Here is a 26,325-nt window from a genome sequence, read left to right as displayed (position 1 = left end):
TAATAGGACTTAATATATTAATTACAGCCTAATATTCCCTCTGCATATTAATTACAATGCAACAAGGAAATTTACATACCACATTAATAAATTAGCCATCACTCACATTAGAAAATGCTTTATACATCTACCTCTGCTACTCCTATCACTTAATAACAAAATTATTCTAGGACCTACATACTGTTTTTAAAAAAATTTAGATTATAAATAAAATAATAGAAGCTTAAAACTCTTTACTGAGAAAGTATGCGATAACTGCCATCTGTTAATATAACAATATGGCTTTATCAACTTTTAAAGGATACAAGTAATCCATTGGTTTTAGGGACCAAAAAAATGATACAGGCCGGGTGCAGTGGCTTACGCCTGTATACCAGCACTTTGAGAGACTGAAGCAGGCGGATCACGAGGTCAGGAGATCGAGACCATCCTGGCTAACACGGTGAAACCCCGTCTCTACTAAGAACACAAAAAATTAGCCGGGAGTGGTGGCGGGCGCCTGTAGTCCCAGCTACTCGGAGAGGCTGAGGCAGGAGAATGGCGTGAACCCGGGAGGCAGAGCTTGCAGTGAGCCGAGATCGCGCCATTGACTCCAGCCTGGGTGACAGAGCAAGACTCCACCTCAAAAAGAAAAAAAAAAAAAAAAAGATGCAACTCCAAAAAAGTGATAAGTGTTTGGCTCACATCTGTAATCCCACCACTTTGAGTGCCCAAGGCAGGCAGATCACCTGAGGTTTGGAGTTTGAGAGCAGCCTGGCCAACATGGTGAAACTCTGTCTACTAAAAATACAAAAATTAGCAGGGTATGGTGGTGCACACCTGTAATCGCAGCTACTCTAGAGGCTGAGGCAGGAGAATCGCTTGAACCTGGGAGGCAGAAGTTATAGTGAGCCAAGTTCACACTATTGCACTCCAGCCTGGGTGACAGAGTGAGACTCTATCTAAAAAATATATACAAATAAATAAATAAATAAATAATAAAAATAAATAGAAGCAAGCAAACAAAAAGGTAATAAATTTATTCTCTTCCTTTATCACCATTTCACTTAATTTTAGAAATTATCATAACTATTACCAACACATATAAAGATATTTCATACCCTCACTATGTAAAAACTTCTACATCACATGCTTTTATAACCAGTCTCATTCCAGCTCTAATATACATTTATTCAGGCCAAGAAATAATCCAAGTAACTATTCAAACCTTAAAACTAACACTCAGCTTCAAGTTACATTATTTCTCAATAATATTTGTACCAGTGGCACTTTCTGTTACATGATCAGTCATAGCATTTTCAATATGATATATAGATTTAAATTCAAATATTGATTTTTAAAATATTTACTTATATTTCTCATCCCTATACAAATTTCAGTTACGGCCAACAACCTCTGGCAACTGGCAACTCTATTGGATGAGAAAGGGTGAGAATTATATCATTTTTACTTATCAAATGATGATACAGCAGAGGGGATGCAAGTATAGCAGCCCTCCAAGCTATTTTATATAATTGCATTGGAGATACCAGATTTCTATTATCAATAGCATGATTTTTACTATTCTAAGACACATGGGAGTTTCATCAAATTTTCATGCTCAACCCCAGCCCTGTATCTTTCCATTAATTGGGCTCCTTCTGGAAGCAACTGGCAAATCTGTCCAGTTTGGCCTTCATTTATGATTACCATCAACAATAGAAGGCCCAACACCTGTCTCAGACCTACGCCATTCCAGCACAGAAGTTGCAGCAGGATTTCTCTATTAATCTGCTTTTCACCTACTCATAGAAAACAACAAAACAATTAAAACACTAATAATATGCTTAGGTGCTGTTAACACTTTATTCTCAGCAATTTGTGCTCTAACACAAAATGACATCAAAAAGGTCGCATTTTCCACATCAAGCCAACTAGGTCACTATTGGTATTAATCAACCACATCTAGCATTTCTCCATATCTGTACACATGCATTCTTCAAAGCTATGCTGTTTATATGCTCCAGATCCATCATTCATAACCTTAATGATGCCCAGGATATTAAAAAAATAGGAGGCCTCTTTAGAGCCACACTCTTCACCACTTTTTTGCTTATTACTGTAAGCCTCACATTTACATGCATGCCTTTTCTTACAGGATTCTACTCCAAGGATTTAAATATCAAAATTGCTAACACATCATAACCTGAGCCCTTTTAATTACACTTATCACCACCTCCCTAGCAACTGTCTATTGCATTTGAATTATTTCCTTTGCACACCTAGGACGACTTCACTTTTAAACTTTAATAAATATCAGTGAAAACAACCTCCTCCTAATTAATTCGCTAAATGTTTAACAACTGGTAGCATTTTCCCTGGATTTTTTATCTACAACTGTCTTAGTATTATCTCCCACTACTCATACAGGTTTTTCAAGCCATGATGCCAGCAAGATAGCTGACTAGAGATGCCTGGCACTTATCACTCCCACAAGAAAGGACCAATGCACTGAATAAACAACTAAGATTTGACTGGAACGTCAAAGGGACAGCACTGGCATGCAGCAGGGGAATGGAGATGCACCTGTGGTGACCGGAAGTCCAGGAGGGCAGTGTGAAGGCAAACAGCCTCTGCTGCCCTGTCTCCTCTGTCTGGATCAGATCAGCCTGGACACAGGAGGGACTTACCATTGTGGGGAAAAGGTTAGCAGAATATCCCCACCAGCCCCCATTGCCACCACAAATATCAACAATCCTTTCTACAGGAGAACCCCATAGTCCTCACAGGCCTTGAGTACAGTGTTAAGAGCTGCTGGGAATTCACATAACTGCATTGCCTTGGATTAGGAGCACAAGGTATGCTCCCCAGTGCCCCCAGATCCACCTCTGTGAGCCAAGCTGCTACAGCACAGTGCCATCTTGCCACTGCACCTCTCCAGCTCTGGAGCGCCATCTTCATTACACCACCAAACCCACATAGGTGACTGAACACTACACTCTAGTTGCACAGAGCCTGGGTCTAGTACTGGCTGTGACTATGGTCCTGCACAGCAGGGAATCCAACCCCAGCCACCACACTTCCAGCTGGAGGAACTGAAACTGCCACTCTCACCCAGGGTGAACCTGTCCTTAAGCTGGCCAAACTGCTGCATGCCCCCCAAGCCGAAGAGACTCTTGAGCCTCAGAGCAGCTGATATATCCCTGGGCCAACAGGGTGGCTATGCACCAATGCTCAGGACCTGAGAAACAGCCCCATAGCACCCCTGGCTTGCCCAATGGCCCTGTACCCCCAATAAGGGCCAGAGAAACCATCTTGCAGGCTGCCCCTGACAGGCATGTCCCCAAGCTGGGCAAGCAGCCAAGTGCCCATGTCCAGGACCTGAGAAACAGCTCCTCAGGCTACCTCCAGTGTCCCTGCCCCTGAGCAGCTTTCCACCTGCATCCCAGACCTGTGAAATGGCCCTGTGGGCAGCCCCCAGCAGACACATCATCAGGCCAGCAAAGCAGCTGTGCCCCCACATCTCAGGCCCAAGAAACATCCCTACAGGCTGCCCCTGGCAGACAGGATTCCAGGCCAGCTGAACAGCTGTGTGCCCACATCTGAGGCCTAAGAAACAGCCCCACAAGTTGCTCTGGGCAGGAATATTCCCAGGCCAGACAAGCCACTGCATGCCACTCATTTAAGAAACAGCCCAGTGAGACCATCCCTGACAAAGTCACACCACCATCTCTACAGACTCTCTCAGCCTAGGCTACTGAGAAACTTGCAAATGTCACTAATATAGATTATAGCTGAAAAAACTATGTGAAGACTAAACTACTGGATCCACCTAGAACCGGGCAAATGTGCCTCACCAATCTGATATCCCAAGATGTCATATCATATTCATACAAATATTTCCCTGGGAAATCTACTACATATGACTGAAAGAGGTAACTTTTCCATCAGATGCATAGAAATCAATGTAGGGACACATGAATCAGGAAAAAGCAAGGAAACGTCACCTTCAATAAAAACAATAATTCTCCAGTAACAGACCCCGATCATAAGGAAATACATGAAATGTCAGAAAAAAAATTAAAAATAATGATCTTAAGGAAACTCAGTGAGATATAAGAGAATACAGATAGACAATTAAATCAGGAAAACAATTCATGATTTAAATGAGAAATTCAACAAATAAATAGATACAAAAAGAACCAAACAGACATCCTAGAGCTGAAGAATTCGATGACTAAAATAAAATGTAAAATTGTGGGCCAGGTACAGTGGCTCACACCTGTAATCCCAGCACTTTGGGAGGCCAAGGTGGGTGGATCACTTGAGATCAGGAGTTCAAGACCATGCTGGCCAATAAGGTGAAACCCTGTCTCTAATAAAAATACAAAAATTAGGCTTGGTGGCTCACGTCTGTAATTCCAGCTACTTGGAGGCTGAGGCACGAGAACTGCTTGAACCCAGGAGGCGGAGGTTGCAGTGAGCTGAGATAGCACCACTGCACTCCAGCCTGAGCAACATAGCAAGACTCTGTCTCTAATAATAATAATAATAATAATAATGAAATGTACAATAGAAACCAGGCCACGCAGAAGAAATAATTTCTGAACTTAAAGGCAGGTCTATTGAAATAATACAGGCAGATAAAAAAGAATAGAATAGAGAAAGGCTATAGGACTTACGGGACACTGTTAAACAAATCATCACATTATGAGAGTTCCAGAAGAAGAGAAGCTCCTATAATCACAAGAAACTGAATTCTTCAAACAACCTGAACAAACTTGGAAGAGGACCCCTCTAAATGAGAATGCGCTGACCAACGCCTGTATTTCAGCCTTGTGAAATCTCTCTTTTTTTTTTGAGACAGAGTCTTGTTCTGTTGCCCAGGCTGGAGTGCAGTGGCATGATCTCAGCTCACTGCAACCTCTGCCTCCCAGGTTCCAACAATTCTCCTGCCTCAGTCTCCTGAGTAGCTGGGATTACAGGTGCCCGCCACCACGCCTGGCTAATTTTTGAATTTTTAGTAGAGACGAGTTTTCATCATGTTGGCCAGGTTTGTCTCAAACTCCTGACCTCGTGATCGGCCTGCCTCAGCCTCCCAAAGTGCTGGAATTGCAGGCGTGAGCCACCGCGCCCGGCCAGCCTCGTGAATTCAATTACACTCTGCCCAGACTTCTGACCTACTGTGAGAAAATAAATAGATATTGTTTTAAACAACTAAGTTTGTGATAATTTGTTATGCAACAATAAAAAGAGAATACAACTAATGACCATTAGTAAACAAATGAAAATTGCAGCATACTCAACAAATGGAATGCCATGAAACTGCATAGATGAGTCTTAGAAACATAATAGTGGGTGATGTAAGCAAAATCAAATAATGTATTATTTAAGCATCCTACATATATGATTTTTTTAAAATTAATTTTCAAAAGGCAAAAAATAAAATCAAAACTCATTGAAGTAGTTAACTTCTGGGAAATAGGCAGGAGGATGAGATAGGAGAGAAACTCATAAGTAGATACAAATTATCTATAATGTTTTAGGTTTTAGGTTGGTTTAAGAACTGGTTGGTAGCATTATATTATTCTACACATAATGTATATTAGTATTATGGATTATAATTTTGGATCAAATATTATATTTAAAAGATAATATAGGCTGGGCATGGTGGCTCACACCTGTAATCCTAGCACATTGGGAGGTCAAGGCGGGTGGATCATTTGAGGTCAGAAGTTCGAGACCAGCCTGACCAACATAGTGAAACCCCATCTCTATTAAAAGTACAAAAAAATTAGCCAGGCATGGTGGTGCATGCCTGTAGTCCCAGCTACTCGGGAGGCTGAGGCAGGAGAATCTCTTGAACTCGGGAGGCAGAGGTTGCAGTGAGCCAAGATCATGCCACTGCACTCCAGCCTGGGCAACAGAGTGAGACTCCATCTCAAAAAAAAAAAAAAAAAGAAAAAGGAAAGAAAAGGGAAAAAAAAATAATAATATAAAACACCTACAATGGCTTCCTATTTTTATTATAATAAAATTCAAATTATGGTCTATAAGGGTCTGAAAAATCTGGTCTCCACCTATCTTGTCTCAAGCCACTTTCCCCCTTGCTTTTTGCTCCATTTACAATGGCTGCCATCTTTTTCAAGGCATAATCTCTTCTTATCTTAGAGCTTTCATACATATTCATACAGTAATTCTCTATCCCTGGATCTTTGGTATGCTGACTCCTTTCCTTTAGTGTTACCTCAAATATCTTCTCTAATAATACTTTTTTTTGTTTTTTTAGATGGAGTCTCACACTGTCTCCCAGGCTGGAGTGCAGTGGTGTGATCTCGGCTCACTGAAACCTCTGCCTCCTGGGTTCAAGTGATTCTCCTCCCTCAGCCTCCTGAGTAGCTGGGACTACAGGCGGCCGCCACCACGCTCAGCTAATTTTTTGTATTTTTAGTAGAGATGGAGTTTCACCATGTTAGCCAGGATGGTCTCGATCTCCTGACCTTGTGATCCGCCCATCTCAGCCTCCCAAAGTGCTGGGATTACAGGTGTGAGCCACCGCGCCCAGCCCCTTCTCTAATAATTCTTATAAAAATCAGTCACCTCCTTTATTTTCTACCATCTTTTTGATACCTTTGTAGTTTATTTCTTAATTTGTAATTTATTTGTTTTGCTTTTTTATGTCTCTACTCATTATACTCTAAGTTCTTTCAGAAAAGATATTATGATCTTTAAAATGATCACTGTGATTCCAAACTAGATTATTTCAGACCAATCATCTCACTGCACAACTATAAAAGCTGGACAAAACATTGTCTAAATTGTGTTGGAAAGAATCAGTGAGTTATAAAGACAGTAAGGATTTGCATACCCAAGATTCCAGACAGAAAGGAAGTCCAGAGATGTGGAGCCCATCATTTGGCACCATTTTTCCTTCAAGGCATTTATGCCTTGAGATGGCCAAGAAGTTAAAAAGCTGAGCAGAGCTTTGAGATAGAAATACAAGGATATGAGAACAAAAACCAGAGTCCACGGCTTGTTGGGATGAGAAGTCCTGGTAAACACCCAGTTGGGACCCCAAAAGGCTTTAAGAGAATGAGCGTCTCTTCAAATGTTATGACCTAAGTTGCCTCACACTAGTCCCAGTCCTGACACTAGGAGTAAGAATAAACCACAAATAGACTAACCCCCCCTCACAGGAACTAAAGCCCAGCTTCAAATCATTTCAATTTCAATCTTAATTGAATTAAAGTGATCTGGGATTGTTAGTGCTGCTAGCCCAGCTGGCTGCCAGATACAAATGTATACTTTCTCTGTAGGAATATGTAATTAAAATTAAGTTCCACAAATTAGTTCTATAAATTTTCAAATACAATGTCTACCACTCAATCAAAACAACTAGGCATGTGAGAATGTAAGAACTGACTGAAAACTAAGAGAAAAAAAAAACAATAATTTAAATAGACTCACAGAAGATCCAGATAATGAAATGGTCAGACTTGGATTTTAAAATAGCAATGATTGCTATAAACTGAAAGTGTACACACCCCAAAATTCATATGTTGAAATCCTAATCCCTTATGTGACGCTATTTGGAGGAAGGGCCTTTGGGAGGTAATTGGGTCATGAGGGTAGAGCCCTCATGAACGGGATTGGTACTCTTATGATAAGAGACATGAGAGAGATGATCTCCCTCCACAGTGTGAGGATATGGTAAACAGAAGGCAATTTGCAAACCAAGAAGAGGGCCCTCAGCAGGAATCAAATCAGTTGGCACCTTAATCTTGGATGTCCCAGCCTCCAGAACTATAATAAATAAAAGTCTGTTGTTTAAACCATTCAATCTATGGTATTTGTTATAGCAGCCTGAGCTTACCGAGACAATAATATGTCCAAAGAATTACAAGACAAGGCTGTGGATTTTGACAGATAAATAGAAACTATAAAAATGAAGGGAAATTCCAGAGTCGAAAAATAAAATAACTGAAATTAAGAATTCAATTGATTTAATGGCAGAATAGAAACAAGAAACAGCCTGTGAACTAGAATATAAGTCAGAAGAAAATACCCAGACTGAAGCATAGCAAAAAAAGGACAAGAAATACAGAAAAAAAAAAAAAGCACGAGACCTGCGAAATACATTGGTGAATGAGGAGACAGCAAGAATTATGCTTTATCCCTCATAAATGAATTTTCACCTCAACTAGGCACAATGAAATCCCAGCACTTTGGGAGGCTGAGACTGGAGGATCACTTGAGGCCAGGAGTTTGAGACCAGACTGGTCAACACAGCAAGACCTCGTCTCAAAAAAAAAAAAAAAATAGCCAGGTGTGGTGACATGTGATGTGTCTGTAGTCCTTGCTTTTTGGGAGGCTGAGGCTGGAAGATTGCTTGAGCCCAAGAGTTTGGGGCTGCAGTGAGCATAATCGTGCCACTATACTCCAATCTGGGTCAAGCTGGGTGACAGAGTGAGACACTGTTTCAAAAAATAAAAATAAAGGGAGTTTCCACCTCTTTCTCTGGCATAACACTTTTTTAAACAAGATACCTAAATTGATAAGTAAAAATCAGAAATAATCTCTGAACCCATGAAACAATGGCACCATAATGAAAGTTTCTGAGCCTATAGCAAGCCTATGTCTCAAAGGGAGAAATTAATATATTATACAAATAACACTTAAGATTAAAATTTTCAGCTCTTTTGAACTTTTTTTTTTTTTTTTTTTTTTTTTACCTTTCCCGGGGTTGTTGCTGAAGTTTTTCAAGTCGCACTACAGATGGCTGGTTGGAGGATTGCACAGCTGGAGTCCCAACAGTAACATTCAGGTCTGGGGATAAGAATGCTGGATATTCTACTGTCTGTGGTGTAATAACTTTTCTGCAAAATAATAATAAAGTGAAATATTGAAATTATACAAAAGTCCACTTCCAAAATCAGTGGCAGCTATCACTTTTGAACCCTTCTCTCTTTTACACTTTTAGCTCACCTAGCCACCTTGGGCCATTGAAGGCTAGAGCTAGGAAAAAAGCCAAGGGCCAGAAATCCAGAGGTAAGTGCTCTCTTGATTATCCTTACTATTAGACTCAGATCATAGGCAGCAGGGATGGGAAAGGACAGAAGGGCCTGAAGTTCTAATGAGAAGTACAAAATATTTGAGCCCAGACCTCTCTCCAAATCTTTAGACCCAAATCTCTTTCTCTCTTTTTTTAATTTCTTTTTTTAATTATTATACTTTAAGTTCTAGGGTACATGTGCACAATGTGCAGGTTTGTTACATAGGTATACATGTGCCATGTTGGCTTGCTGCACCTGTCAACTCATCATTTACATTAGGTATTTCTCCTAATGCTAACCCTTCCCCAGCCCCCCATCCCCCTACAGGCCCTCGTGTGTGATGTTCCCCATCCTGTGTCCAAGTGTTCTCATTGTTCAATTCCCACCTATGAGTGAGAACATGCGGTGTTTGGTTTTCTGTAATAGTTTGCTAAGAATGATGGTTTCCAGCTTCATCCATGTCCCCGCAAAGGACATGAACTCATCCTTTTTTATGGCTGCATAGTATTCCATTATGTATATGTGCCACATTTTCTTAATCCAGTCTATCACTGATGGACATTTGGGTTGGTTCCAAGTCTTTGCTATTGTGAATAGTGCTGCAATAAACATACGTGTGCATGTGTCTTTATAGCAGCATGATTTATAATCCTTTGGGTATACACCCAGTAATGGGATGGCTGGGTCAAATGGTATTTCTAGTTCTAGATCCCTGAGGAATCACCACACTGTCTTCCACAATGGTTGAACTAGTTTAATATTTTATTTTTAAAATCTATTGAATTTTTGGAATGTGTTTTGTGCTAGGTGCAATATTCATATGGCTATGTATATTACCTCATTCACTTTTCACAGCAAGCCCATCAGATAAGAATTATTAGATCCTATTTTATATATAAGAAAGCTAGTATTAGAGAGATTAAACAACTCCTCACAAGGTCTTACAGCTGGTAAGTGGCAAAGCTAACATTTGAACACAGTCTCTTTGACAATAAAGTTTAGATTCTTAAACTCTATTCTATACTATGCATAGTGGTAAGCACCTTAAACTCAACATGTCCAAAATAGAACTCACCATTTTCCCCTTCTCCAGATATGCTCTTTCCTAAGTGTTCCCTGGTTCAGGAAATAACAGCACCAAATGTATACCCAGTGGTCCCTAAATGTGAACATCTTTTTTCCTCCTTTCCCCTTCTGTCATCTTCCATCTCCAATCAGTCACTTCCCAATTACAGGAGATATAGCTAAACATTCTAAATATTTTACAAATTAGTTTGTTCCTCTGTTCCATTATATTAGTCAGGGTTGTCCATAAAAATAGAACCAATAGGATGTATATATACATAAATATATTTATGATAAGCAGTTGGCTCATGTGATTTATGGAGGCTGATAAGTCCCAAGATCTGCAAAGTTAATCAGCAAGCTGGAGACCCAGGAGAGCCAAAGGTATAATTTTAGACTGAGTTCAAAGGCCTGAGAATCAGGTTAGCCAATAGTGTAGTTCCAGTCCAAAGGCTGGTAGGCTGGAGATCCAGAAGAGCTGATGTTTCAGTTTGAGCCCAAAGGCAGGGAAAAGTTAATGTCCCAGTTCAAAGATAGGCAGGAGGAATTCTCTCTTACCCCAGGGTGAGTCAATCTTTTTGTTTCATTCAACTTATTGGATGAGGCCCACCCACACTAGGGAGAGTGACCTGCTTTACTCAGTGTGCCAGTTTGAAAGTGAATCTCTTAAAAAAAACCCTCCTCTCAGAACAATTTTTGACCAATAGCTAGGTACCTTATGGCTGCCACTAACACGTCATTAGATCTGTTGCATGATGTGATCCAAATGGTAGAGCAGTTTGCATGGCAGCCTGGACCTGTTGCAGAGCCTTCTCTTGTTCTGGGCCCCACTCAAAACTAGCAGCTTTCTGAGTCATCCAGTAAATGGGCCAGAATAACACACCCAAAGGAGGAACAGATTACCTCCAAAATCCAAAGAGGCCCACCAGGTGTTGTATCTCTTTTTTTGTTGTAGGAGAAACCAGATGCAACAACCCATCCTTCACTGTATACAGGATATCACCACCCATACCATGGACCCCTAGAAATTTCACTGAGGTAGAAGGCCCTTGAATTTTTATCATATTTATTTCCCACCCTCTGACACAAAGATGTCTTATCAGTAAGTCTAGAGTAGTTGCTACTTCTTGCTCACCAAGTCCAATCAGCACATCATCAATAAAATGGACCAGTCTGCTATTTTGTGGAAGAAAAAGGCAATCAAGATCCCTGGGAACTAATTGTAATGTAGGGCTAGAGAGCTGATATACCCCTAAGTTAGGACAGTGAAGGTGTATTGCTCACCTTGCCAGCCAAAAGCAAACTGCTCCTAATGGTCTTTATTAACAGGTATGGAGAAATAAGCATTTGCCAGACTGTAGCTGCACACCAGATACCAGGGGATATGTTAATTTGCTCAAACAATGAAACCACGTCTGGTATAGCAGCTGCAATTGAAGTTGTCACTTGGCTAAGCTCACAAGAATCCACTGTGATTCTCTAATATCCGTCTGTCTTCTTCACAGGCCAAATATGGGAGTTAAATGGAGATGTGGTAGGAATCGCCATTCCTGTGTTTTTCAGGCCCCTGATGGTGGCACTAATCTCTGCAATTCCTCCATGCAGTATTGCTTTCGGTTTACTACTTTCATAGATGGAGGGAGTTCTATGGCGTCTTCTTGGCCTTTCCCAAAATAAAAGCCTTCATTCCACAGATCAGGAAACCAATGATTCTGCCAGCTACCAAGAATATCTATTCCAATTATGCATTCTAGAACCAGGAAATAACCACTGGATATGTTCAGGGACCCACACAGCCAACTGTGAGATGGACCTTAGCCAAAACTCTATTGATCACTTGAGCTCTGTAAGTCCTTATTCTGATTGATGGACCACAGTGACATTCAGAGTCTTCTGGAATTAGTGTTAGTCCAGAGACAGTGTCTAGTAGTCTCCAAAAGCTCTGATTGTTCCCTTCTCCCCAGTGCACAATTACCATGGTAAAAGGCCATAGGTCCCTTTGGGGAAGGCTGGGAGAAATACTAACAGCATAAAATTTTGGAAGTATACTAGGGTCCTTTCTTGAAGGACCTCCCTTTCATTAAAGGAGTTCTGAGTCTGTAAAGTAGCTCAACTCTGGGAATTGACTGAGAAGCCATGACTCTGTTTCTATGATGCAGGTTAGACTTTTGTTCCCTTGACCTAGAACTTTTCTGCTTATACAGATCAGGTTAGAATTTAGTAGGCTTCCTATCTACTCATGTCTAGGAACACATGATCAGATAGCCAACACCATAGGTTTGCACTAGCAAGACTATTCTGATTGCTTCTTTGATTCTACTGTCCATTATGGTAACCATGCCCACCTTGCCTTTGGTAGTTGAGTATCCTCACTTGGTTCCTGCCACCCTGGGACCCAATTACTCCCATTGCATTTAAGTTTCCCAATTCAGTGACTGCAGGTGCCACTGTAAAGTCTGGCCCACAGGGAAGAGCAATCACGAGCTCTCCAAGGATGCCAGGGTACCCTTCACAAACTCATTTCTTATAGTCGTGGTAAAACGTGTGTCTTCTGGACCCTCCCAGGATGGGTGAGTCAATCTTAAATGGCAAGTCCACTCTAACATAATTTCTCTGAGCCTCTAAAACCCTTCCTCTACATTAATCAAGCATTTCTAACTAATTCACTGTGAGCCGTCTTTTGGTTCCTTTTTCAGTCATTCAAGTAAACAAGCTATGAGAGCCCTTTCTAACTCCCCAAGCTACAGCATTAAATGCAAAAATGTCTGCTTAGGCCAGCTGCAGTGGCTCACACCTGCAATCCCAGCACTTTCGGAGTCTGAAGTGGTGGATTGCTTGAGCGGAGTCTGAAGTGGTGGATCGCTTGAGTTCGAGACCAGCCTGGGCAACATGGCAAAACCCTGTCTCTACAAAAAATACAAAAATTAGCCAAACGTGGTAACAAATGCCTGTATTTCCAGCTACTTGGGAGGCTGAGGAGGGAGGATTGATTGAGCCTCAAGAGGTCAAGGCTGCAGTAAGCCATGACCTGTTGCCTGGGCAACAGAACAAGAACCTGTCTCCAAAAAAATAAATAAATAAAAATAATCTCTGTTTAGTTAAGTCCATATCAATAAACTCAGCCTGATCCAACTTTATTTTCCTTCTACCATCATCCACTGCCCTTAATATCCATCCCTATACATGTTCTCCAGATTTCTGTCTATATAAATTTAAAAACTCAAACAGTTCTTTTGGAGTATATATGGAGTATATTCCTGAGAACCCAAAGGAGTAAAATTTGCTCACATTTGAGAAGCATAAACCTATAATGATGATGATGGTAATGAAAAATATTTATTAATTTTATAAATAGGTAACAACTAATTAGGCATTTTGCTATTTGCTCCCATGTTCTAAGTACTTTACATGTAACTTATTTAATCATCATAGTAACTCAATTGGGTAGTTTTAATTTTTATCCCATTCAACAAATGAAGCATAAAGAGCCTAAGTAACTTGCCCAAGGTCATACAGGATGTGAGCCCACGCAGTCTGGCTCTGGGGTCTGAACTCTCAATCACTGTGTCTTGCCCCTGCCAACTCCTCTAGCTCATCCCTCATTGCTCTCCTCCTTGCTCCTAATCTCTTAGCCACTCTCAACTAAAGACTATTCTCTAACATAATAGAGCCTCTTACGGCTCCTCGCTTTTACTTATGTGCCCTATCAAGAGAATGTGTCCCCTCACTCCTCCAAAATCAGCCAGATGCACTACTACCACTTTTACAAGTCTCACTCCAAGCACTTTCTTTTGTGGAGACTTACTTGATCACTCTTTCCTCCCCAACTTCCCTGACAAGAATTAGAAGCTCCTTGGCATCCCACAGTTCTTTATGTTTGGCTCTTGAAGGACTTTTATTCCATTTGTATCATCATAGTAATTATTTTTTATGTTACTTTGCATTAAACCATGAGCTACTTAAGGCAAGAGAAGGCCTCACATGTCTTTGTATTTGCCATGACTTGGGGATATAGCAGACATTCAATAAATGTTTATTTAATCAATGTATGAAGAAGAAATGTAAACATAAGAAAAAGTTCAGCTTTATTATTTCAACAAATCACCAATATCAAATGGATAAAGTATTTTAATGATAATATCCAGTGTTGGTGAGACTACGGGAAAATAAGTGCTTCAGAACACAATTTCCCATTCAATAGCTAATTCCCTCAATCCCATTTCAGCTTTTTTCCATTTCTTATTCTTGGATAACACTATAGATTAAATGTCTTTCTCAGGTGCTCATTTTTCTATAATTTATTTTTATTGTTGAAATTTCAAGATTGATTAGCATACTATATTTTAAGTTACTTTTGGTTTGCTAATGACATTTGTTTTACCATAGACTTTTTACAGATGATTTTGTAGCAATTGGAGTGGTGCAGAGGTAAGGGTAACATTACTATAGTGCAGAGCAGAAAACTGATAACTATCAGACAGTCTGATGTTAAGTCTCTCACCTCTTTTCCCAAAAGGGGTATCTCCTTGGCCTGCTTTCCTTATTAAGCTACTCTTCCCTTCCCTCCTTCAGCCATGAACTTGGCACTCCTTCTCTTATCTCCACACATCCTCAACTCCTCTATCCAGGGCTATACCCAGAAATTCAAAATTTCTTCCTGTTATTAAGCAGAACAATTCACTACTCTCTTCACCTCAGAGTCTACCCCATCCTGGCCATGTCCTGGGGACTTCTTAAAATAACTCCACCAAAATGCTTCACCAAATGGATTAAAATTGTTTTAAATGTCACATGATCTGACCATATTAATGAGACTTAAAACACTTACGTCACGGGATCTGTTCTTTCTGGAGGTGGTGCAGGATTCATAAACATGGATGGCTCAGTAATTTTCTGAAGAGGTTTTAACTGAAAAAAATGTAAGTGTATTTTAGCACTGTTTAGTTACAATTAAAACTCACTAATTGTAATACCATACCATATTGATACCATAATGCCATGAATACCCCGGGACTATGAAATAGGCCTTAAATGAGACATGTAAGGAAATAAGGAATTAAGAGAGGAAAGAAAACACTAACATTTATTGGGTACTAAATATTTGCCAAGCATTTTATTATACTTTTAATCTTATTTAACCGTCTCAATAAACGTATACGATAAGTAACTAAGCATATTCTACAGATGATACTGAAGATCAGTAATTTGTTCAAGGCTACACAATAGGCAAGAGTCAGGACTTGAATGTAGCTTTATCTACCCCCAATGTAGTGCCCTGTTTACAGTATCATGATAGGTTAAGTAGGGGACCATATCACTGAAAAGTTCATAGACATAAAATCAAGTTTTTATTTTGAACTTTTATTATATATCCCATTCTTTTCCATATAATTCCTTTGTTCTTGGTTTTTAGTAGATTCCAGCTACATAAAATAATACTTGCCCAGTTTTCTCTGAAAAGAATACCTCTCCTTAAAAATGACTATTACTACATATTATACTTATGTTCAGACACAAAACCTACCTCTGGAGTTGGTGCTCATAAGCTATAACTGTCACAAAAGGAGTAAACAATTAGGGGTCCCTATAAGGCCTAATTACGATAAGAAATTTAAAAAATAACAGAAGAAAAAGTAAAAAACTCAAAGCAGAGAAGGGAAAAAAAGTTTGTTCCTTGTGGCTTTCATCTGTATATTACTTCTGATTCAAAATGTATTAAACATAATGGGTGGAGCAAACCAACATGGCACATGGATACATATGTAACAAACCTGCACATTATGCACATGTACCCTAAAACCTAAAGTATAATAATAAAATAAAAAAATAAAATAAAATAAAATAAATAAAAATAAATAAAATCAAAGTTTGTGTAATAAGAAAAAAATGTATTAAACATCATTATAATATAGGCACAATTTAAAAACATATTACAGAGATTTCTCAGTTAACATAGTGGTAGACTTGTTTAATAAGGCTGATGTCTTCACTCTCAATTCCTAATTTAAAAAGACCCAAAACTTTAGAAAGGAAAAACTGAAAGTGAAAAATGATATGCAAATAAAGGTCATTTCCCCTATACAACAGCAGCACTAAGAGGACTGCATTTTTGAATACCACAAAACTGGTGACACCCAGGAATATTAAGAGTTCTTTCAATATTTGATGAGCGTATATATTGGTATAACTTTTCTAGAATAATTCCTTGAAAAGGTCATTGTTTTGGACAAGAATTTCCTTTCTAGGAATCTGGCCTAAGGATATAAGGAAAGAAAAGGATATAAGTTAGTACATAAAAGTATTTGTGGCAATGTGGACCTATGGTAGTGAATTTAAAGGAGGAAGTCAAAACTAGGAAGATATCTTCTTTGGCTTTATTACTCTCTTGATGAATCAAGGAGAGTTCAAATAACACTAGATGTTGAAATAACTATGGAGGAAAGGACCATATGAGTACAAAATATTACTGAATTAGATCAATTACTCCACTTTGTTTTCTCAGAGCAGGATCTCACTATATTGCCCAGGCTGACTCAAGTGATCCTCCTGCTTCAGCCTCCAGAGTAGCTAGGATTACAGGTGTGAGCCACCAGGCCAGGCAATTACTCAATTTTTAATAACTATTTTTAGATGCAGAAATCCACACTGATTTCTTGAATACTTGTGTTTCAAATTACATCAATATGTATGTGTACACACAAATAAAAGCAAGTTTTGTTTTATTTTTTTGAGACAGAGTCTCACTCTATCGCCCAGGCTGGAGTGCCGTGGTGCGATCTTGGCTCACTACAACTCCCGCCTCCCAGGTTCAAGCGATTCTCCTGCCCCAGCTTCCCGAGTAGCTGGGATTACAGGCACCTGCCACCATGCCTGGCTAATTTTTGTATTTTTAGTAGAAATGGGGGTTCACCATGTTGGCCAGGCTGGTCTCGAACTCCCAGCCTCAGGTGATTCACCCACCTTGGCCTCCCAAAGTGATGGGATTACGGGTGTGAGCCACTACGCCTAGCCTAAAATCAAGTTTTCTAATAAAGACATTTTGAATAAAATATCATTGCTTTAAAATGTATAAACAAATCATAGTAAAGTCTCATCTTTCTTTAGGCTGAAGAAAAGCCCACATACCTCAAAGTTGGGAGGTAAAGAAGCATCTTTTAAAATTATTTATTTTATTTTTTATTTTTTTAGTTTTCTTTTTTATTTTTATTTTTTTATTTTTATTATTTTTTATTTTTTTATTCTTTTTATTTTTATTTTTATTATTATACTTTAGGTTTTAGGGTACATGTGCACAATGTGCAGGTTTGTTACATATGTATCCATGTGCCATGTTGATTTCCTTCAATCGTTCAAACTGAAATAGAGCCTCAGAAGAGGATGATTTGACTGAAGAGTTACAACAGAATAATTAATCTTTTAAAAGAGGGCAACTAACCTGATGTGAAAATCCATAACCAAAGTTTCCATAGGAGAACATAAATTCCACCTCCAGCCTGCAGACAAACTAAACATGTGATAAATTTTATTGTTTGATCAGGATGATATTTTAATGGAGAAGGGACAAAAAATGATATTTTTACTTTACAAATCTGTAAGTTAGAAAAGCCAAAGTATGAATCTCCTGACTTTTAAAAAAGCATTTACACAAGGAACTCCTACAGAAGAATTTATTGAGTACCTGAAATGTTAAAACCTTTTATGTTAAAGTTAAGTAGTATTATACAATTAAAATATGGAAAATATCAACTTCTAATTGTTACTAGGATTACACTGAGATGCTGACATACATATATACGCGTGATTCATACATGTGTATGAATATACAAATATACATTCATGTATGTATATTTTTATTTACGCACACTCCTCTCACCTCCAGTCCCAGTTTCAGATAAAATTTTGATTTAGACAAGTGATTTCACTTCTCTGAAACCCAGGTTGATAAAGGAGGGCATGAGAGGTGATAAAGTCAAGTGTCCATCATTCTGTTTTTTTATGTTCCTGGCCCCTGTTTTGGCCACTGGCAGCAAAAGCCTCTCTGAATAGAAAGATCAATTAATCCAACTACTAATTTTAAGCACTTACAAAGAAATTAAATTAAGAACTGCAAACAACTCTTTAGAAACTCTCCAGAGAGAAAAATAATACTTCCTCAATTTAGCAAGTGAGGCTCCTGAGGCTATGCAGTCAAGGCAGCAGCCAGAGGCATTTTACTCTCTTACCCAATGATTTCTAATTTTATCACCATTTAGCAAAAAAAAAAAAAAAAAAAAAAAAAAGAAGAACAAGAAGAGGAGGAGGAAGAGGAGAAGGAAGAGGAGGAGGAGGAGAAGGAGGAGATTTTTATTAGTTAATATTGTACTTTCTATTTCATACCTTTCTACTATTTCAAACAGTGACTGGTACAGTAACTAAATGAATAAAAACATGTAGCCTACAAATAATATCAGAGTAAAGTTACATGAAATGTTAAGCATATATTACATGCACATAAAACTTAGGAAGTTTCAGTAAAGTCCTTACTATGTTTCTCTGCAACACTTGGACGTCTTCAATGAAGCACCCTTTCTAGAAAAAAAAATAAAAATTTTAAATATAGAATTACCCATGTATTTCCCTGTATATTATCTAAACCAAGGGTCCCCAACCCCTAAGCCATGGACTGGTACTGGTCCATGGCCCATTAGGAACTGGGCTGCACAGCAGGAAATGAGTGGTGGGCAAGCGAGCAAAGCTTCATCTGTATTTACAGCCACTTCCCATCACTCACATTACCGCCTGAGCTTCACCTCCTGCCAGATCAGTGGGGGCATTAGATTCTCATAGGAGCACAAAACCTATTGTGAACTATGCATGCAAGGGATCTAGTTGCATGCTCCTTATGAGAATCTAATGCCTGATGATCTGTCACTGCCTCCCATCGTCCCCAGATGGGACTGTCTAGTTGCAGGAAACCAAGCTCAGGGCTCCCACTGATTCTACGTTCTAGTGAGTTGTATAATTATTTCATTATATATTACAATGTAATAACAATAGAAATAAAGTGCACAATAAATGTAATGCACTTGAACCATCTTGACCCACCCTCCCCATGCTGGTCTGTGGAAAAATTTGCTTCCACAAAACAAGTCCCTGGTGCCAAAAAGGTTGGACAACAATGATCTAAACCACAAATCAGGTAATAATTTTTCCAAATGCACATATGAACCTAATAGCCAAAGTACAAACATAAGGTATGTTCAAAAGAAGAAAATAAAAATTCCAAGTTCAAGTAACAGAAATAAATGTATTTATATTATGTTGTAGACAAAAATGTTCCTGCTAAGTTACAGTTCCCCTTTTTGAAAGTCTTAAAGGAACTGCCATGCCCACATTGTTTTTGAGGGTGTATCGAGCATCCTTGCCATAACTAACTCCATCTTAGAAAAAGACTCCATTTTATATTTCATAGGGCACTTTGCCAACAAGGATAAGATGTTTTGTTTAAAGCACAAATAAAAAAATAAAGACTATGTTCAACCAGATAAGGACAGAAACAAACATACTCTTCCACTATCTGTTTTCAGCAGAGGACTCTGTGACTATAAAAGATTAGGCTTTCAGCAGCTCGAAACAGCCATCTTAACTGACACCATCTTACAGTCACTTGTGATAAGAACTTGACTTCTGCCACTGAAGGTTCTGCAACCTCAGATTCTTCCTTGCAAGACCAATGGACTGCCCAGCCCAGACCAGGGCTCCTTTTGTCTTCTTTGCTCCCCATAGGCCAGTTCGTTAACCTTTTCTCCTATTTCTTTTTCCTCTTGATATTAAATGTTACTTTATTGTGGAATGCAATGTTTACATATTAAGTGTACTATTATGTATGTTTGCAATATTGACTGACTTGTGGAGTGGCTTGAGCCTGTGTGCCCACAGCATGCGGAGTGAACGGGAGGTACTAAGGAGAACTGGCTCCTTGGGAACTCCATGTAGCTGTGGCTTTTGTGATTGAAATAGCATTAATAAAAGTCTGACATTGTGGAAAGACACCAACATGCATGGGCCTGGTTACCTCTAACCTTGCACCCTCCTAAGAGAGGGGTTACTTAAACATAATTCTACATGATAAGCTGAGTCCTGACAGGACTGAGTACTTCTCTCATCTCTCAGGGATGGCTGGGTCTTTTAAACCACATTAACCTTTGGTATCCTTGCTCAATATCTATAGTCATCTCTGCTGTAATAAGTAGGTCCACAATTTTCCAGAAACTTTTTGAGTGCCAAAATGACACCAGAAGTGAAAAAAACTCCATACTTGGCCTATGTGACAAGTCACAATCAATATACAATGAAGACTTTGTTTCATGCACAAAATTATTTAAAATATTGTATAAAATTACCACCAGGCTATGTGTATAAGATGTATATGAAACATAAATGAACTTCATGTTTAGACTTGGGTCCCATCCCCAAGCTATCTCATTATGTATATGCAAATATTCCAAAATCAAAAAAAAAAAAAGTTAGAAGTACAAAACGCCTCTGGTCCCAGGCTTTTTCAGATAAGTGGTATTTAACCTGTACAGACATTCTGGAAAATACTATGGGTGTTCCTCAAAAAATTAAAAATATCATTACTATATGATCCAGCAATCCCACTTCTGAGTATACATTTAAAGAGATTGAAATCAGTATGTCAAAGAGATATCTGCACTCATGTCAGCATGATAGCCAAGATATGGAAGCAACCTAGTGTCAATCACCAAATGAACAGATGAATATGTGCTGTATATACATACATGCAATGGAATACTATGCAGCTTTAAAATAAAAGGAAATTCTGTCATTTGTGACATGGATGAAATTGGAGAACTTTATACTAAGTGAAATAAGCCAGGCACAGAAAGACAAACACTGTATGATCTCACTTATCTGTGGAACCTAAAAAAGTCAATCTCATAGAAACAGTAGAAAGGTGGTTACCAGAGGCTGGGGAGTAAGGGTAGGAATGGAGAAAGGGAAGATGTGTATAAAGTTAGACTGGAGGAGCAGGTTCTAGTGATCTACTGCACTGCCTGGTTAATAGTAACGTATTGTATATTTCAAAATTGCTGAATAAAATAGATTTTCATCATCTTCATTATAAAAAAAGATAAGTTGGTGAGGTGATGGAAATATTAATTGGTTTGATTGAATCTTTTTCAGTGTATACATAGATCGAAACTTCACATTGTACTCCATAAATATATACAGAATTTATCAATTAAAAATAAATAATCAGCTAAAAAATTAATTTATGGGCAAACAGAGGAATACACTCATATGGAATTGTATGCAGCAGCAAAAAATTAGCACTAGCTAAGTGTATTAATATTAGAAACATACTATATTTAGAAATATAAAATAATATTTCTATAATCATACATAAGTAGAAAGCTATGAAAAATAAGGGAATAATAAATACAAAGTTTTGGATAATCATTTTTTCTTGAGGGAGAGGGAGGAGACAGAAGATGGCATCAAGCAGCAACATAAAGACTTGAACCCTATTTTTATTATAATAAAACAGAGAAAATGCAAAAACCTTGCATTTTAAAAGTCCTTTAGACCACATCTTCTCCCTATGCTATATGCTATAGTTGTCATATGCATTACCTCTCCAAATATTATAAACCGCACAGATCATGTTATAATTTTTACTTTAAATAGTCACATAAATTTTAAAGAAAGTAATAAGAAAACAATAGTCTTTCCTCTAGCACCTCCATTCTGCTGTTGAGCCCATTCAGCAAATTTTTAATTTCAGATATTTTACTTTTCAGTTCCAGAATATGCATTTGGGTCTTTTCATATTTTCTATGTTTCTGTTTATGTTTATAGGAAAGAATTGGAAAGAAATTCTGAACAATGAAATGTTATATTAGAATTGTGGAATGATGAGTGATTTCTGAATTTTAAAAAATTTACCTTTGTATTTTAAAATATTAGCATATTATTCATGATCTTATAAAAATAAATATTGAAAAGTTTGCATATATGCTTCTAGTCTAAGTATCTAAGTTTCTACATTTTCTTCAACAAAAATTAACTAATAAGTAATGTCACATTTTTTGATGCCTAAATTGCCATACAGTCAAAGAAACTTTAGTCATTTCCAAAGATCTTCTCCTAAAATATTTTTGAGAATCTCTGGTTGCTTACACTTATTCATTACTCCATATATTTATCCTTCTTCATCTCTTTCTATGTATTAGAAATTTATCTGATTTAACAGTATGCCATTTTTAAAAATCTCTGTGTGTGTACAGATATATGTTTGCTGATCTATTTATAAGTTGCAATCATCATTACTCTTCACTCCCAATGTTTACCTTGGATACTGTAAAAATAAGAATATTCATACATATATATCCACAATATCAGTATTATACCCAAGAAAATTAACAATTCTAGAATTTTTTCTAATATTCAGTAAATATTTATTAAATTTTCCTAATTGTCCCAAGAATGTCTTTTATTTATGTTTCTGTTTTATTTTTTGAGACAGGGTCTCACTCTGTTGCCCAGGCTGGGGTGCAGTGGTGTAACCTTGGCTCACTGCAGCCTCGACCTCACTGGGCTCAGGTAATTCTCCTGCCTCAGCCCCGATGTAGCTGGGACTGCAGGCAGGTGTCACCATGCCTGGCTAATTTTTTGTGGGTGTTTCTTTGTGGGTTTTGTTTTTGTTTTGTTTTTTTGTTTTGTTTTGTTTTTAGAGAAAGGGTTTCACCATGTTCCCCAGACTGGTGTCAAACTCCTGGGCTCAAGCAATCCACCTCCCTCAGCCTCCCAAAGTCCTGGAATTACAGGTGTGAACCACCATGCCTGGCTCCCAAGAGTCTTTTATAACTTTTTTGAATCTGTATTCAGTTAAATTTGTTGTATCTCTTTAAATCTAGAACAGTTCCTTCCATCTTTGGTGGGTTTTTTTTTTTTTTTTTTTTTAATGACCAATGACCACAGCTATTTAAAGAATCTACACTGGTATGTCCCATTTCTGTACTTATCTTAAGGTACTGTTTGACTTTTTCCCTACTCACTAAATTCCCGTAAACTTGAAGTTAGTTCTACACTCAGCTTGATTAGATTTGGGTTAAACTTCTTTCTTTTTTTTTTTTTTTTTTTTTTGAGACAGGGAGTGCAGTAGCACGATCATAGCTCACTGCAGTCTCGAACTCCTGGGCTCAATCGATCCTTCTGCCTCAACCTCCCAAGTCACTTGGACTACAGGCACATGCCACCACACCCAGCTAATTCTATGTGTGTAGAGACAGGGTCTTGCTATGTTGCCAGACTGGTCTCCAACTCCTGGCCTCAACAACTCTCCCACCTTAGTCTCCCAAAGTGCTAGGATTACAGGCCTGAGCCAGCGCACCCAGACAGGTTAAACATTTTTGATGATGATAAGTCATAGATAATACTGTGTACTTCACATTGTATCACTACAGGAAGTACATGATGTTAAGTTATCCACAATTCATTATGCTAAATTCGAACTCTTGGTTAAAGTGGCAACTACCACATCTCTCTATTGTAGAGGAACATTTCCCCTGCGCTGTTACTATGGCACCATGCAAATATCTTGCTTCCCGATAACCTTTTACCTAATGGTTTTTAGTGCCATTGCTAAATATTGACTGAATTAATCATTATTCATTATAAAGAGTTGCAAAAACAATAATTTGTAATTCTTTCATTACTTCCACATTCATAAACTGGTATTCTTTTAAAATTTTCCTTTTTTTTCTTTTTTTTTTTTTTTTATTATACTTTAGGTTTTAGGGTACATGTGCACAATGTGCAGGTTTGTTACATATGTATCCATGTGCCATGTTGATTTCCTGCACCCATTAGCTCGTCATTTAGCATTAGGTATATCTCCTAATGCTGTCCCCGCCCCCCCCACCCCCCACCCCACAACAGTACCCGGAATGTGATGTTCCCCTTCCTGTGTCCATGAGTTCTCATTGTTCAATTCCCACCTATGAGTGAGAACATGCGGTGTTTGGTTTTTTGTCCTTGCGATAGTTTACTGAGAATGATGTTTTCCAGTTTCATCCATGTCCCTAAAAGGACACGAACTCATCATTTTTTATGGCTGCATAGTATTCCATGGTGTATATGTGCCGCATTTTCTTAATCCAGTCTATTGTTGTTGGACATTTGGGTTGGTTCCAAGTCTTTGCTATTGTGAATAGTGCCGCAATAAACATACGTGTGCAAACCCACAGCCAATATCATACTGAATGGGCAAAAACTGGAAGCATTCCCTCTGAAAACTGGCACAAGACAGGGATGCCCTCTCTCACCGCTCCTATTCAACATAGTGCTGGAAGTTCTGGCCAGAGCAATCAGGCAGGAGAAGGAAATAAAGGGTATTCAATTAGGAAAAGAGGAAGTCAAACTGTCCCTGTTTGCAGATGACATGATTGTATATCTAGAAAATCCCATTGTCTCAGCCCAAAATCTCCTTAAGCTGATTAGCAACTTCAGCAAAGTCTCAGGATACAAAATCAATGTACAAAAATCACAAGCATTCTTGTACACCAATCACAGACAAACAGAGAGCCAAATCATGAGTGAACTCCCATTGACAATTGCTTCAAAGAGAATAAAATACCTAGGAATCCAACTTACAAGGGATGTGAAGGACCTCTTCAAGGAGAACTACAAACCACTGCTCAATGAAATCAAAGAGGATACAAACAAATGGAAGAACATTCCATGCTCATGGGTTGGAAGAATCAATATCGTGAAAATGGCCATACTGCCCAAAGTAATTTATAGATTCAATGCCATCCCCATCAAGCTACCAATGACTTTCTTCACAGAATTGGAAAAAACTACTTTAAAGTTCATATGGAACCAAAAAAGAGCCCGCATTGCCAAGTCAATCCTAAAATTTTCCTTTTTTTTCTTATGCCACCTCTTTTCTTCTCTTTTTTGAAGATCACCAAGGAGTCACGAATTTTCCTTTATTCAGAATGTTGCAATAATCTATGTTCAAGTTATTCTGAAGTTGGCCAATAAGAGTCCCTGCAATCTGGCTGTTGACATAACCCCATTAGTTTTTGAAGACTTCCTTGCTGTATGTAACAAAAAATACTCCTGAAAATACTTTAGATTGTTTATACTTATTCACCAATCAATAAGTTCTTGACTCTGAGTTCAACACAACCACAAAATGAGCTGCTGGAAAGTGAAAAGGACTCCTAGAAAGGAGAAAACAAGAGAGAAGCAACCATAAAATCTGCCCAAATCTTTGGCTAACCTCTAAAAGACACATGCACAAGGAAGTCTGTAAGCAGCCCAGCTAAGGATGAAAGAACTAAACCAAAATTTGTATTGCCAACTAAGAGACAGAGTTCGCAGCTTCAGTCATGTCTTAAGACATTTCAGAAATTAATAAAACATGTTTTACTCTATTTAGCCATTCTACAATGTATACATATTTCAAAACATCATTCTGTCACGATAAATATATGCAACTTTTATTTGCAAATTTAAATAGCCAAGCACAGTGGCTCAGGCCTGTAATCCCAACACTTTGGGAGGCTGAGGTGAGCAGATTATTTGAGCTCAGGAGTACGAGACCAGCCCGGGCAACATAGCAAAACCCTGTCTCTACTAAAAATACAAAAAGTAGTCAGGTGTAGTGGCATGTACCTGTAGTCCCAGATAGTGGAGAGGGTGAGGCAGGAGAATCCCTTGAGCCAGGGAGGTGGAGGTTGCAGTGAGTCAAGAAAATTTATTTTCCAGAAAGTTAGTTAGTGATACAACCTAAAAGTCTATGTGTGGGTTTTTTGGTTACTTAATTTCATATATATATATATATATATATATATACACACACACATATATTATATATATGACAGAATATAATATATATACTTATATATTATATATATATATAATATATATATTCCGGTATATATATATTTTTTTGAGATGGAGTATTGCTTTTGTTGCCCAGGCTGGAGTGCTATGGCGCGATCTTGGCTCACTGCAACCTCCACCTCCCAGGTTCAAGCAATTCTCCTGCCTCAGCCTCCCAAGTAGCTGGGATTACAGGCATGAGCCATCATGCCCGGCTAATTTTGTATTTTTAGTAGAGATGGGGTTTCTCCAGGTTGGTCAGGCTGGTCTCGAACTCCCGATCTCAGTTGATCTGCCCGCCTCGGCCTCCCAAAGTGCTGGGATTACAAGC

At 38.4% G+C, this 26,325-nt stretch overlaps 1 protein-coding gene across 2 annotated transcripts in view; it reads right to left on the bottom strand.

Annotated features, from left to right (window-relative positions):
* The window catches only part of LOC116810447 (cation channel sperm-associated targeting subunit tau-like), a 122,260-nt gene that overhangs the window by 21,760 nt on the left and 74,175 nt on the right, over positions 1-26,325 (bottom strand). For both annotated transcript variants that reach the window (XM_058439736.1, XM_032754951.2), the window contains 4 exons: positions 18,621-18,665; positions 17,533-17,601; positions 14,926-15,005; positions 8,712-8,855 (listed from right to left, as the gene is read on the bottom strand). In XM_058439736.1, the coding sequence (XP_058295719.1) occupies positions 8,712-8,855; positions 14,926-15,005; positions 17,533-17,601; positions 18,621-18,665 (338 nt within the window). The remainder of the gene's footprint in view (positions 1-8,711; positions 8,856-14,925; positions 15,006-17,532; positions 17,602-18,620; positions 18,666-26,325) is intronic.

Source organism: Hylobates moloch, unplaced genomic scaffold, assembly GCF_009828535.3.
Source record: "Hylobates moloch isolate HMO894 unplaced genomic scaffold, HMol_V3 SCAFFOLD_1, whole genome shotgun sequence".
NCBI classification, from domain to species: domain Eukaryota; kingdom Metazoa; phylum Chordata; class Mammalia; order Primates; family Hylobatidae; genus Hylobates; species Hylobates moloch.
Note: the sequence above shows the minus strand (reverse complement) of the source record. Positions and strands in the feature narration are given on the sequence as shown.